Here is a 14,684-nt window from a genome sequence, read left to right on the forward strand (position 1 = left end):
GTCTTCCTTTTTTTAGGTCTCTTATGAAGATGTGGATCGGTTAAAAGGATTGGCAGTTATTGAAAACATGAGGGTCCCTCACTTCCTGCAGGACCATGGTCGATATATGGAACACTTAGAGAAGATCATGGAAGTGAATGAACTGACCGACAGGGAACTGAAAGATCTTATATATTAATTAACTTTCTTGCAGACATAGCTCAGCTATACCTCTATGTATATTACCAGTTAGGTGCAGTTAGCACCAGCAGATTTATAAAAGAAGAATGTTTACATGAGTTTTCTGAAGAATGCTCTGCAGTATTCTGGATTTTAAGGTTAAGTACGAACCTTAAACTATTTCCCTGTAATGTTTCTATAGGTTGCAGGGGGAAGTTACTCCTGCTTTCATCTAAGACTCAACAAAGTCAGATGAAAATATTACTGATGAGTATTTTTGAAGAACCTCAATCAAATTGAGTGATAAACTTCTGCCTGAGCACCAAGCCACTTCTCACTAGAAATTGAATTACCATGTTGTTCAAACTCCAAGGTTATATTTTAGTTGATAAATTAATAGTAACTATTCTCATTAGTTTTGTTATACCCTTAAAATCTAGCTATATCTAAGATTTCTCATTTTTCTTATATGCTAAGTAATGTTAAAAAAAAGGAAGAAGCAATTTGAAAAGTTCTTTATTTCCCTTATGGTTTTACCTTATCAGTTTATAGGAATTAGAGAATTACCTCATTTTTCCAGTTATCCTTTAACTAAACTGGTTTCATTTGCTGAAACATATTGTACCCCTTCAAAATTTTAAGTAATGAAGTTTTAGAGTCTTTCCCTCTCCATACCTTTATGTGAACAAATTTAAGTTCCAGAGAGGTTTGTCTACACAATTAAAATATGGGAAAAGGAGAAGCTACTCACCTTTTTATTAAATGGAATAATCAACAGGGGACAAATGCACTTATCTAGTTCATGTATAGGTTGGATGTTGACTGAATAACGTCTACAGTAAACTTGACTATACTCTGAAAAATGGAATTTTGGGGCATTGCAATTTGATAAATTAGCCTTGTGATACTAGCTCAGTGTATTTTATCAAAATCTGACTTCATCAACCTAATAATAACATAGTTTGAATTTAAAAAATGAGAGGTCTGTTTTGTTCCATTTCTCCTGCTAAAAGTTTATATACCTAGCACTGTAATTGATCAATTTTAGTACATACTTGGATATATATATATATATATATATATACTTGAGATTGAAAGGTTCTTCAAACATCTTATTTTAATGATTGGAAAGAATACTGCTGTAAACACCCCATTCAAAATTGCTACTGTAATTTCTCTGCAAAGCTACCTGAGAGAGTTTATCTTTACCTCAAGTCAGGCTTAAATATGGTGCTAACAATGGTAAATGCATACTACAAACGCTGGTCCACATTCATGGTAGGAAATGATTTTAGGAAATATTTTGCAGGCTATGTTATGTGATTTTTCTCATTCCCATAGCCAGAAAGGCTTGCCTCAAAGAAGAATGTTGTAGCAAACAGGATATACTCTAGCTGGCACTTGGAAGTCCTTGCAAAGCGATGCATCTCATCTTAGTAGTAGCAGGCCAGGCGCTTTGTAGCATTGAAGGTGTTCACAGACGTGCCATGCTGGCTAGAGTGTGGCCTGCACATCTCTCAGCAGGGCTTGGGAGCACAGCGCATCAACATTAACTAGGCACTGGACAACCACTCTTGACCCTCAATCAGTATTTCCTTGTAGGACAATCTTCTAGTTTCAGCTTTGTGTAGTGTCTTCTGACTTCATCTTCAGACTTATCAGAGATGATTGTGAAAACAATGTCTTATTTATTGATATTGAAATATAGACAGAAATGGCAATATTTATGTCCTGTGATTTAAGACCAAATGCTTATAAACTCAGTATTTGTAGGCAGTAACACTGCTAATCTTATGGTTTTAATATAAAGGAAGATCATAGCAGCCTTAATTTACTATTGGAAGGATTATTTGCAGTGGTTCTAGTCCCTGAATTTAAAAATGGATACTCTCTCTTTATCTGATTTGGAAAAGGAAAATCTTCCTAGCCTTACTGCTTTGGTATATAGAGACAGAAAACATGAGCACTGTCCAGGCAGACCTTTAAATCACACTGATTGTCTTAAGATATTTTAAAAGTTAGCAATGAACCAAAAATAGTTTCAGATTAACAGAAATACAGAGCTCTAAACTTTAAAAGTTGTTGGGGTTGAAGATTAAATTAATGTTTATTCTCTTTTATTAAATAGCAATTAGGTCAGCTTTGTTCCCTAAGAGTTTTAATTAATAGAAAAGCATAGTAGCAGCACTTAGGAAAATAGTTGAAGATTTTATTAATTTTAATAGTTATTTGCAATAGGCAATTGATGATTAAGATTTCATCAATTTTGTCCACTGTAATTTTAACATGGTTGTAGCAAATACAAATTCTGATAAACTGTTAGGTTTTCCCTCCAGATGGGATTCAAAGTAAAGTTCTTTGCAAATGTAAATCCATAGTCTTCATTTCTTTATATTTTCACCTTTGTAAAAGTATTTAAAATTTATATAGTTTGTTTTGTATATCTTTGGGCATTTGTGTCTAGCTATAATAGAAATAAATAGCATTGAGGTTCTCAAGTGAAGTCAGTGAATATATATGCATATAAACTTATGTTCTTTGAAAATCGAATTATATTTTCATTGTGGTATTTCTGGTTTTTTATTGTGTGATAATTACTGAAGAGACCATTAGTCATGTTTGTCTTCAAGTATCCTTATTTATAGAAAAAAACATTATGTTTGCCACACGCTACCATTCCCCTGATTAGTTCAGTTTATACTCTCATGGGGCATAAGGAGAAGGGAAGAGGAGAGAGGGATAATTTTGTCTTAATTTACTACACTGTTCATTGAGTAAACTTTTACACATAACTTACTGGGAGCAGGATCTGTGCTGAGTGCTAAAGATCCTCTGATGAGGGGGAGAAGAACTGTTCACAATCTAGTAAGGAAGACTGGTACAGAACCAGGTTACAGCACAGCCAGTCCCATACCCTGGAAGTGCTACCAAAAGAACATAAACTGTAGTAAATGGGCCTGCTCATGTGTTTGAGGCAAGGAGAAAGATCACCTGTAAAGTGGGGTGTGTTCACAATACTTTATTACCATTCTTTGTAAGGCATGTGGTTGGAACCTGAGTAGCTTTAGCCCAGGAGAAAAAATTTACCATGAATACAGCTGCTTGGGTCAAAGGCCTGGAGGAGATCCCTTGAGACCTCTAGCAGGTGCCCAGAAGAACCAACTCTTCATTCTTAAGCTTACTTTTGGTTTTGAATTCAAACGTTTACTGCACTTAAAAGAAAGCCTTGTTAGCTGGCTATAATTTCATCCATTTTTGTTCATTCTGATTATAATAGCTAACAGAAAAAACATCTTGAAACTAATGCCAGGATGTGAAATATCAGTGTTTGAAAGCTAGCTATGAAAGAGCTTTAAGAATATGTGGAATTTCAAGCTCACAGAGGGAGGACTGTATGAAGAGGAAGCAAGAGGGCAGCCATCTGTAAGCCAAGGAGAGATGCCTAGGACAGATCCTTCCCTTATGGCCCTCCAGAGAAACCAAACCTGCCAGTACCTTGATCTTGAACTTCTAGCCTTCAGAACTGAAAGGAATAGCACCTAGGGAAAGAGGACAAAGCAAAAAGAGCAGAAATTTGACTACCAAGACTACTAAACATTCATTTCTTCCCAGCCATCCAGTTATCCTAATTGGAGACAACCAACTTCAGAAGTGACATTAGTAACATGGCTGAATAAGACATCCCTTATTTTCATCCTCTCCCCCAACAACAATTTGACATCCATCTACAGAGAAAAATGCCTTCCTGGGAGCTTTGGAATCCAGTATCATACATCCAGCAATTCAGAAAGAATCTTGCCCACTGACTCACTGGGTATTAGACATACATACATAGGTCCTGGCTTGGACCATGCAATGGCTAGTGAACCAGCTCTAGACTGTTTCAACTCCAGCCCAGAAATCCCTAGAAAACACCATCTTACACAATCACCCATGGACAAGAGAGCCTTTGTGAAAGTCCAGATTTCCAGCAGACAGGTTGCAGCACATTATTGGAGAAAAAAAAAATGAGTTCAGGTGCAATGAAGAGGAACATTGAAGAGGAACAATGGACTTTACTAACATCACCGCTCCCTCAGGGTGGCACAGCTCAGGGCAGAAGGCTTATTTAAAGAAATAATGGCTGAAGACTTCCCAAATCTGAAAAGAAATTTTGGAATATCCAAGTTCATGAAGTTCATAGGTCAAAGTAATCTTCTCCAAGACATTTATAATAAAAATATTTTTTTAAAAAGTCAAAGACAAAGAGAGAATCTTAAAAGCAAGACAAAAGAAGTTTGTAACTTAAAAGGGAACCTCCATACTGTCATCAGATTTCTCAGAAGAAATTGTACAGGCCAGGGAAGAGTAGATGATACATTCAAACTACTGAAAGGAAAAAACCCAGCAAACCAAGAATACATGAGCAAAACTGTCCAGCAGAAATGAAAAAGAGATAAAGACATTTCCAGAAAACAAAAGCTGAATTTACCACCACTAGACTTGACTTACAGGAAATGCTTCCAATCACAATTCCAAAAGGATATTTTTGATAGATTGATTCTAGAGCTCAGTTAGAAAATACATGAAAATACTGAGCATATATCCTTTGACCCAACAATTCCACATCAGGATTTATCTAATATATGTACTATCACAATACTTATTCATCACATATACATTGCACATATGTGCATGGATATATGTATAAGGATATTCACTGCAACATTATAGTAACAACAGAGTAGAAACAACTTAAAACTCATTATCAAGGCACTAGTTAAGTGACTAGAAAATGCTATACAGAAAATGGGGGCATAGAGAGAACCCAAATGACTTCCAACTACACACTGAATTTACACCTACATACAGAGCATTTTCTCTTGAGGAAGAATTGAGGCATGAGTGAGCACCTGCACAAAGAAGAATAGAAATACCACATAAAATATGTCAGGACATATGGAGGCACAAATAGCAGGAACCACACCCCCAATTTAGCCCTGTAATAGGGAGGGATTTTACTGAGGGACCAGAATGCAGTCACCTGCCCTCAGACACAGGGGAAAAAAAGGAATTTAAAGGGAACTACACTGTAAGTGAAGGAAGCTGATTTTAGAACTTAAACCATCCACTAAATGGTGAGGGAACTCCTAGAACCCACTTTGGGATCAGAGGTACAGGTGAGTGTCATTGTTTGCATTCCTCCCACACAGTGTAAACAGGAGTAGGCACTGGAGGTACACACCAGATTCAGATGTAACCAAGGTGGCCTCCCAGCCCCCACACATGGCCAAATGTGTCCCCTGGAGATCCAAAAGTCCCACCGAGGTGGCAGTAGCATTGCACTCACACAGATGCACCCTGCCCATGCTGCTTCTGAGTCCACATCAGCATGGTCTTGGCCAGCACCCACCCAGATTCTCCCAACCCCCTTCATCTCCTATCCTTGGCTGCTCCCCAAGTGTTGCCCTGGCTGGCACCAAACTGAGAGATTTCCAGATGATGCCCCTCTGCCACCAGCTGCAATCTAGCTTATCAACTGAAACTGCCAGGCACACAAACCTACCAATGTGACATTTCTGCACAAGTCCACTCCTTCAGGCTGGGAGAAGGAGCCCTTTTGCCTGACCCATAGAAACACAAAGTCAAACAAAATGAGAAGACAGAAATATGTGTAAACAAAAAAATTTAAATTACTGAAAACTTCCCCAATCTGGAGAAAGAAATAGTCTCTCAGGTCATGGAAGTGCACAGATTTCCCAAGACAAGGGACCCTAGGAAGACAACACCAAGACATATGATAATTAAAATGGCAAAGATCAAGGACAAAGAGAAAGTATTAAAAGCAGCCAGAGAGAGAAAAAAAATCACATACAAAGGAAAACCCATCAGGTTATCATCAGACTTCTCAACAGAAACCTTACACATCAGAAGGGAACGACATGATGTATCTAATGCAATGAAACAGAAGGGCATCCAATCAAGAATATTCTACCCAGCAACATTACCATTTAAATTTGAAGCAGGGATTAATTTCCAGATAAGCAAAAGTTAAGGGAATTTACCTCCCACAAACCATCTCTAAAGTTTATTTTGAAGGGACTGCACTAGATGGAAGTGCTCCTAAGGCTAAATAGCTGTCACCAGAGAAAATGAAACCACAGTAAAGGAAGTAGACCAATTAATTACTGAGCTTAACAACATGCTCCTAATCAATCAATGGATCAATGTCCAAATAAAAACAGGGATCAAGCAATCAATGGAGATAAATGAAAACAACAAGAACACCCCAGAACCTGTGGGATACAGTGAAGGCAGTCCTAAGAGGGAAGTATATTGCAATAGAGGCCGACCTCAAGAAAGAACAATCCCAAATGAATAGTCTAAACTGACAATTAATGAAACTAGAAAAAGAAGAACAAATGAGGCCCAAAGCCAAAGGAGGAATATAAAGATCAGAGCAGAAAAAAATACAATTGAGAAGGATAAAACAATATCAATGAAACCAGGAGCTCTTTTTTCAAGAAAATAAACAAAATAGATAAACCCTTAGGGTTAGTCAGAGTCATCAAGAAAAAAGAGTCTATAACACATAAACAGAATCAGAATTGAGAAAAGAAAAATCAATATGGATACCATGGAAATACAAAGAATGATTAGAGAATACTATGAAAAATTACATGTTAACAAATTGGATAACCAAAAAGAAACTTTCTAGATAAGTACAACATTCCAGGATTGACCCAGGATGAAAGAGAAATTCTGAACAGACCAATTCTGAGCAAGGAAATTGAACTGGTAATCAAAAAAACTACCTAAGGACAAAACCCCTGGACCAGATGGCTTGAAGGCTGAATTTCAACAAACATTTAGTGAAGACCTAATACCCACCCTCCTTAAAGTTTTACAAAAAGTAGAAGAGGAGGGAATACTTCCAAACTCATTCTATGAAGCCAGCATCCCTCTAATACCAAACCAGGCAAAGACACCATAAAAACAGAAAATTACAGACCAATATCCCTGATGAATATAGATGGAAAAACACTCAACAAAATATTAGCAAACTGAATTCAAAAATACATTAAAAAGATAATCCATCATGACCAAGTGGGATTTATTCCAGGGATGTAAAGATGGTACAATATTTGAAATTCCATCAACATCATACACCACATCAACAAAAAGAAGGACAAAACTCACATGCTCATCTCCATAGATACCAAAAAAGCATTTGACAAAATTCAACACCCACTCATAATAAAAACTCCCAACAAAATGGGTATAGAGAGCAAGTACCTCAACATAATAAAGGCCATATATGACAAACCCATAGCCAACACCATACTTAGCAGCAAAAAGCTGAAAGCTTTTCCTCTAAAATCAGGAACAAGACAAGGACACACACTCTCCCTACTTTTCTTCAACACAGTACTGGAGGTCCCAACCATGACAATCAGACAACATAAAGAAATAAAAGACATCCAGGCTGGTAAGGATGAAGTTAAACTGTCACTGTTTGCAGATGACATGATATTGTACATTAAAAAACCCTAAAGAATCCACCCCAAAATTACTAGAACTAGTAACCGAATTCAGCAAAGTTGCACAATACAAAATTAATACACGGAAATTGTTGCATTCCTATATAATAATGATGAACTAGAAGAAAGAAAAAGAGAAATCAGAAAAACAGTTCCATTTACAATTGCATCAAGAAGAATAAAATACCAAGGAATAAACCCAACCAAGGAAGTGAAAAACCTATACCCTGAATAATATGAGACATGAAAGAAATTAAAGAAGACACCAATAGATGGAAATATATCCCGTGCTCATGGATAGGAAGAATTAATATTGGCAAAATGGCCACCTACCCAAAGTAATCTACAGACACAATGCAATCCCTATTAAAATACCAATAGCATTGTTCAATGAACTAGAACAAATAGTTCTAAAATTCATATGGAACTACAAAAGCCCATCAATAGCCAAAGCAATCCTAAGAAGGAATAATAAATCTGAAGGGATTATGCTTCCCAACTTCAAGCTCTATTACAAAGACACAGTAATCCAAACAACTTGGTACTGGAACAAGAACAGACGCATAGATCAATGGGACAGAATAGAAAGCCCAGATATAAACCCACACATTATTGGCCAATTAACATATAATAAAGGAGCCATGGATATACAATGGGGAAATGACAGACTCTTCAACAAATGGTGTTGGCAAAACTGCACAGCTACATGTAAGAGAATGAAAATGGATTACTGCCTAACTCCATATACAAAAGTAAACTCGAAATGGATCAAAGACCTGAGTGTAACCAGGTTTAATGAAACCATAAAACTCCTAGAAGAAAACATAGGCAAAAATCTCATGAATATAAACATGAGCAACATTTCCTGAACACATCGGGCAAGGGAAAGAAAAGCAAAAATGAACAAATGGGACTACATCAAACTAAAAAGCTTCTGTACAGCAAAGGACACCATTGGTAGAACAAAAAGGCGTGCTAAAGTATGGGAGAATATATTTGTAAACAACATATCCAACAAGGTGTTAACATCTAAAATATATAAAGAACTCACACACCTCAACACCAAAAAAGCAAATAACCCAATTTAAAAATGGGCAAATGATCTGAACAGACACTTCTCCAAAGAAGAAATTCAGATGGCCAACAAGCACATGAAAAGATGCTACACATCGTAATCATTAGGGAAATGCAAATTAAAACCACAATGAGATATCACCTCACACCAGTTAGGATAGCTAACATCCAAAAGACAAAGAACAACAAATACTGGCAAGGATGCAGAGAAAGGGGAACCCTCCTATACTGTTGATGGGAATGTAAATTAGTTCAACCATTGTGAAAGGCAATATGGAGGTACCTCAAAAACCTCAAAATAGAAATACCATTTGACCCAGGAATTCCACTCCTAGAAATTTACCTGAAGAAAACAAGATCACAGATTCAAAAAGACAAGCATTCCTGTTTATCACAGCACTATTTACAATAGCCAAGACATGGAAGCAACCTAACTGTCCATTAGTGAATGAATAAAGAAGATGTGGTACATATACATAATGGAATATTATTCAGCTATAAGAAGAAAACAAATCCTACCATTTGGAACAACATGGATGGAGCTAGAAGGTATTATGTTCAGTGAAGTAAGCCAGGTGGAGAAAGACAAATACCAAATGATTTCACTCATTTGTGGAATATAACAACAAAGCAAAACTAAAGGAACAAAACAGCAGCAGACTCACAGACTCCAAGAAGGGACTAGTGGTTACCAAAGGGGAGGGTGGGTGGGGAGGGGGGAAAAGGGAATTAAAGGGTATTATGATTGGCACACATAATGTAGGGGGGGCATGGAGTATAGCACAGAGAAGGCAGGTAGTGATTCTATAGCATCTTACTACACTGATGGACAGTGACTACAATAGGGTGTGTGTGAGGGAGTTGATAATATGGGTGAATGTAGTAACCACAATGTTGCTCATGTAAAACCTTCAGAAGATTGTATATCAATGATACCTTAAAAAAAAAAGACATATGGAGAGGCGGGAGCCAAGATGGCGGCGTGAGTAGAGCAGTGGAAATCTCCTCCCAAAAACACATAGAGCTATGAAAATATAACAAAGAAAAATCTTCCTAAAATAGAGACCACAGGACACAGGACAACATCCAGACCACATCCACACCTGCAAGAACCCAGCGCCTTGTGAAGGGGGTAAGATACAAGCCCCAGCCCGGCGGGACCCGAGCGCCCCTCCCCCCGGCTCCCGGCGGGTGGAGAGAAACCGGAGCAGTTTTTTTTTTTTGGCGAGCGCTTTTTGGAAGCCTTAGAGGGACGGGCCCCCGTTGCTGGGGAGGCAGGGTGGCGGGACCGGTGAGGAGGTGCCTGGGAACAGCGCCGGAGGACAAAGAATATCCCGCGTTTCTCCCTGCGAGACCTGGGGGCGGGTGCCTGAGACCGGTGCCTGAGGACGGAGGAGGTCGCGCGTTTTTCCCCTTTTTTTTTTTCTCTTTTTGGCAAGCGCTTTTTGGAAGCCTTGAAGGGACGGGGACCCCAGTGCTAGGGAGGCACGGTGGCGGGACTGGTGAGCGGGTGGCTGGGACCGGCGCCTGAGGACAAAGAATATCCCCCGTTTTTCCCTGCGGGACCGGTGGGCGGGTGCCTGAGACCGGCACTTGAGGACAGAGGAAATCGCGCGTTTTTCCCCTTTTTTTTTTCTCTTTTCTGCGAGTGCTTTTTGGAAGCCTAAAAGGGACAGGGACCCCGGTGCTAGGGAGGCAGGGCGGCGGGACTGGTGAGCAGGTGCCTGGGACCGGCACCTGAGGACAAAGAATATCCCGCTTTTTTCCCTGTGGGACCGGTGGGTGGGTGCCTGAGACCAGCACCTGAGGACGGAAGAAATCGCGCGTTTTTCCCCTTTTTTTCCTCTCTTTTTGCCAAGTGCTTTTTGGAAGCCTTGAAGGGACAGGGACCCCGGTGCTAGGGAGGCAGGGCGGCAGGACTGGTGAGCGGGTGCGTGGGACCAGTGCCTGAGGACAAAGAATATTGAGCGTTCCTTCCCTGCGGGACCGGTGGGTGGGTGCTTTTTGGAAGCCTTGAAAGGACAGGGACCCTGGTGCTAGGGAGACAGGGCAGCAGGACCAGTGCGCGGGTGCCTGGGACCGGCACCTGAGGAAAAAAAAAAAAAAATCGCGTGTTTTTTCTTTTTTTTTTTCCTTTCTGTTCCCTCTCTCATTGTTGCTGTTGTTGTTTTGGTTTGGAGAGTGCTTTTTGGAAATCTTAAAGGGGCAGGACAGGTCACTTAGACCAGAAGCAGGGAATCTGGGGATCTCTGGGCACTCTAACCCCCTGGGCAGCAGGGAGCACAGAGGCCCCTTACGGAGATAAATAGTCTCCTGGCTGCTCCCCCTCTAACGGGGCTCCACCATTTTGGAGGAACAGCCCCAGCCAGGCCAAGCCCACAGCAACAGTGGAGATAAACCCCAAAGCAACTGGGCAGGAAGCAGAAGCCCTGTCTGCGCACAGCTGCCCAGCACAAGCCACTAGAGGTCGCTATTCTCCCAGGAAAAGGCTACAAACCAACAAGAAGGGAAGCTCTTCCAGCAGTCACTTGTACCAGCTCTGCAGACTATCTCTATCACCATGAAAAGGCAAAACTACAGGCAGACAAAGATCACAGAGACAACACCTGAGAAGGAGACAGACCTAACTAGTCCTCCTGAAAAAGAATTCAAAATAAAAATCATGAACATGCTGACAGAGATGCAGAAAAAAATGCAAGAGCAATGGGATGAGATGCAGAGAAAAATGCAAGAGCAGTGGGATGAGATGCAGAGAAAAATGCAAGAGCAGTGGGATGAAGTCCGGAAGGAGATCACAGATGTCAGGAAAGAGATCACAGAAGTGAAACAATCCCTGGAAGGATTTATAAGCAGAATGGATAAGATGCAAGAGGCCATTGAAGGAATAGAAGCCAGAGAACAGGAACGTATAGAAGCTGACATAGAGAGAGATAAAAGGATCTCCAGGAATGAAACAACACTAAGAGAAATATGTGACCAATACAAAAGGAAAAACATTCGTATTATAGGGATACCAGAAGAGGAAGAAAGAGGAAAAGGGATAGAAAGGGTCTTTGAAGAAATAATTGCTGAAAACTTCCCCAAACTGGGGGAGGAAATAATCGAACAGACCATGGAATTATACAGAACCCCCAACAGAAAGGATCCAAGGAGGACAACACCAAGACACATAATAATTAAAATGGCAAGGATCAAGGACAAGGAAAGAGTTTTAAAGGCAGCTAGAGAGAAAAAGGTCACGTATAAAGGAAAACCAATCAGGCTAACATCAGACTTCTCAACAGAAACCCTACAGGCCAGAAGAGAATGGCATGATATACTTAATGCAATGAAACAGAAGGGCCTTGAACCAAGGATACTGTATCCAGCACGACTATCATTTAAATATGATGGTGGGATCAAACAATTCCCAGACAAGCAAAAGCTGAGGGAATTTGCTTCCCACAAACCACCTCTACAGGGCATCCTACAGGGACTGCTCTAGATGGGAGCACCCCTAAAAAGAGCACAGAACAAAACACACAACATATGAAGAAGGGAGGAGGAGGAATAAGAAGGGAGAGAAGAAAAGACTCTCCAGACAGTGTATATAACAGCTCAATAAGCGAGCTAAGTTAGGCAGTAAGATACTAAAGAAGCTAACCTTGAACCTTTGGTAACCACGAATCTAAAGCCTGCAATGGCAATAAGTACATATCTTTCAATAGTCACCCTAAATGTAAATGGACTTAATGCACCAATCAAAAGACATAGAGTAATAGAATGGATAAAAAAGCAAGACCCATCTATATGCTGCTTACAAGAAACTCACCTTAAACCCAAAGATAAGCATAGACTAAAAGTCAAGGGATGGAAAAACATATTTCAGGCAAACAACAGTGAGAAGAAAGCAGGGGTTGCAGTACTAATATCAGACAAAATAGACTTCAAAACAAAGAAAGTAACAAGAGATAAAGAAGGCCACTACATAATGATAAAGGGCTTAGTCCAACAAGAGGATATAACCATTCTAAATATATATGCACCCAATACAGGAGCACCAGCATATGTGAAGCAAATACTAACAGAACTAAAGAGGGAAATAGACTGCAATGCATTCATTGTAGGAGACTTCAACACACCACTCACCCCAAAGGATAGATCCACCGGGCAGAAAATAAGTAAAGACACACAGGCACTGAACAACACACTAGAACAGATGGACCTAATAGACATCTATAGAACTTTACATCCAAAAGCAACAGGATATACATTCTTCTCAAGTGCACATGGAACATTCTCTAGAATAGACCACATACTAGCTCACAAAAAGAGCCTCAGTAAATTCCACAATATTGAAATTCTACCAACCAATTTTTCAGACCACAAAGGTATGAAAGTAGAAATAAATTCTACAAAGAAAACAAAAAGGCTCACAAACACATGGAGGCTTAACAACATGCTACTAAATAATCAATGGATCAATGAACAAATCAAAATAGAGATCAAGGAATATATAGAAACAAATGACAACAACAACACTAAGCCCCAACTTCTGTGGGATGCAGCGAAAGCAGTCTTAAGAGGAAAGTATATAGCAATCCAGGCACACTTGAAGAAGGAAGAACAATCCCAAATGAATAGTCTAACATCACAATTATTAAAACTGGAAAAAGAAGAACAAATGAGGCCTAAAGTCAGCAGAAGGAGGGACATAATAAAGATCAGAGAAGAAATAAACAAAATTGAGAAGAATAAAACAATAGCAAAAATCAACGAAACCAAGAGCTGGTTCTTTGAGAAAATAAACAAAATAGATAAGCCTCTAGCCCAACTTATTAAGAGAAAAAGAGAGTCAACACAAATCAACATAATCAGAAATGAGAATGGAAAAATCACGACAGACTCCACAGAAATACAAAGAATTATTAAAGACTACTATGAAAACCTATATGCCAACAAGCTGGAAAACCTAGAAGAAATGGACAACTTCCTAGAAAAATACAACCTCCCAAGACTGACCAAGGAAGAAACACAAAAGTTAAACAAACCAATTACAAGCAAAGAAATTGAAACAGTAATCAAAAAACTACCCAAGAACAAAACCCCGGGGCCGGACGGATTTACCTCGGAATTTTATCAGACACACAGAGAAGACATAATACCCATTCTCCTTAAAGTGTTCCACAAAATAGAAGAAGAGGGAATACTCCCAAACTCATTCTATGAAGCCAACATCACCCTAATACCAAAACCAGGCAAAGACCCCACCAAAAAAGAAAATTACAGACCAATATCCCTGATGAACGTAGATGCAAAAATACTCAATAAAATATTAGCAAACAGAATTCAACAGTATATCAAAAGGATCATACACCATGACCAAGTGGGGTTCATCCCAGGGATGCAAGGATGGTACAACATTCGAAAATCCATCAACATCATCCACCACATCAACAAAAAGAAAGACAAAAACCACATGATCATCTCCATAGATGCTGAAAAAGCATTTGACAAAATTCAACATCCATTCATGATAAAAACTCTCAGCAAAATGGGAGTAGAGGGCAAGTACCTCAACATAATAAAGGCCATATATGATAAACCCACAGCCAGCATTATACTGAACAGCGAGAAGCTGAAAGCATTTCCACTGAGATCGGGAACCAGACAGGGATGCCCACTCTCCCCACTGTTATTTAACATAGTACTGGAGGTCCTAGCCACGGCAATCAGACAAAACAAAGAAATACAAGGAATCCAGATTGGTAAAGAAGAAGTTAAACTGTCACTATTTGCAGATGATATGATACTGTACATAAAAAACCCTAAAGACTCCACTCCAAAACTACTAGAACTGATATCGGAATACAGCAAAGTTGCAGGATACAAAATCAACACACAGAAATCTGTAGCTTTCCTATACACTAACAACGAATCAATAGAAAGAGA

General features: G+C 39.4%; 2 protein-coding genes across 4 annotated transcripts in view; one reads left to right on the forward strand and one right to left on the reverse strand.

The window, feature by feature from the left end:
• Positions 1-4,122, forward strand: part of MATCAP2 (microtubule associated tyrosine carboxypeptidase 2) — a 43,114-nt gene extending 38,992 nt beyond the window's left edge. For both annotated transcript variants that reach the window (XM_073238599.1, XM_017661435.3), the window contains one exon: positions 17-4,122. In XM_073238599.1, coding sequence (XP_073094700.1) covers positions 17-178 — 162 coding nt within the window. In that variant the 3' untranslated portion in view covers positions 179-4,122. The remainder of the gene's footprint in view (positions 1-16) is intronic.
• The window catches only part of ANLN (anillin, actin binding protein), a 125,403-nt gene that overhangs the window by 98,492 nt on the left and 12,227 nt on the right, over positions 1-14,684 (reverse strand). The gene's annotated exons all lie outside the window — the stretch shown is intronic.

Source organism: Manis javanica, chromosome 6 (genome assembly GCF_040802235.1).
Source record: "Manis javanica isolate MJ-LG chromosome 6, MJ_LKY, whole genome shotgun sequence".
Lineage (NCBI taxonomy): Eukaryota > Metazoa > Chordata > Mammalia > Pholidota > Manidae > Manis > Manis javanica.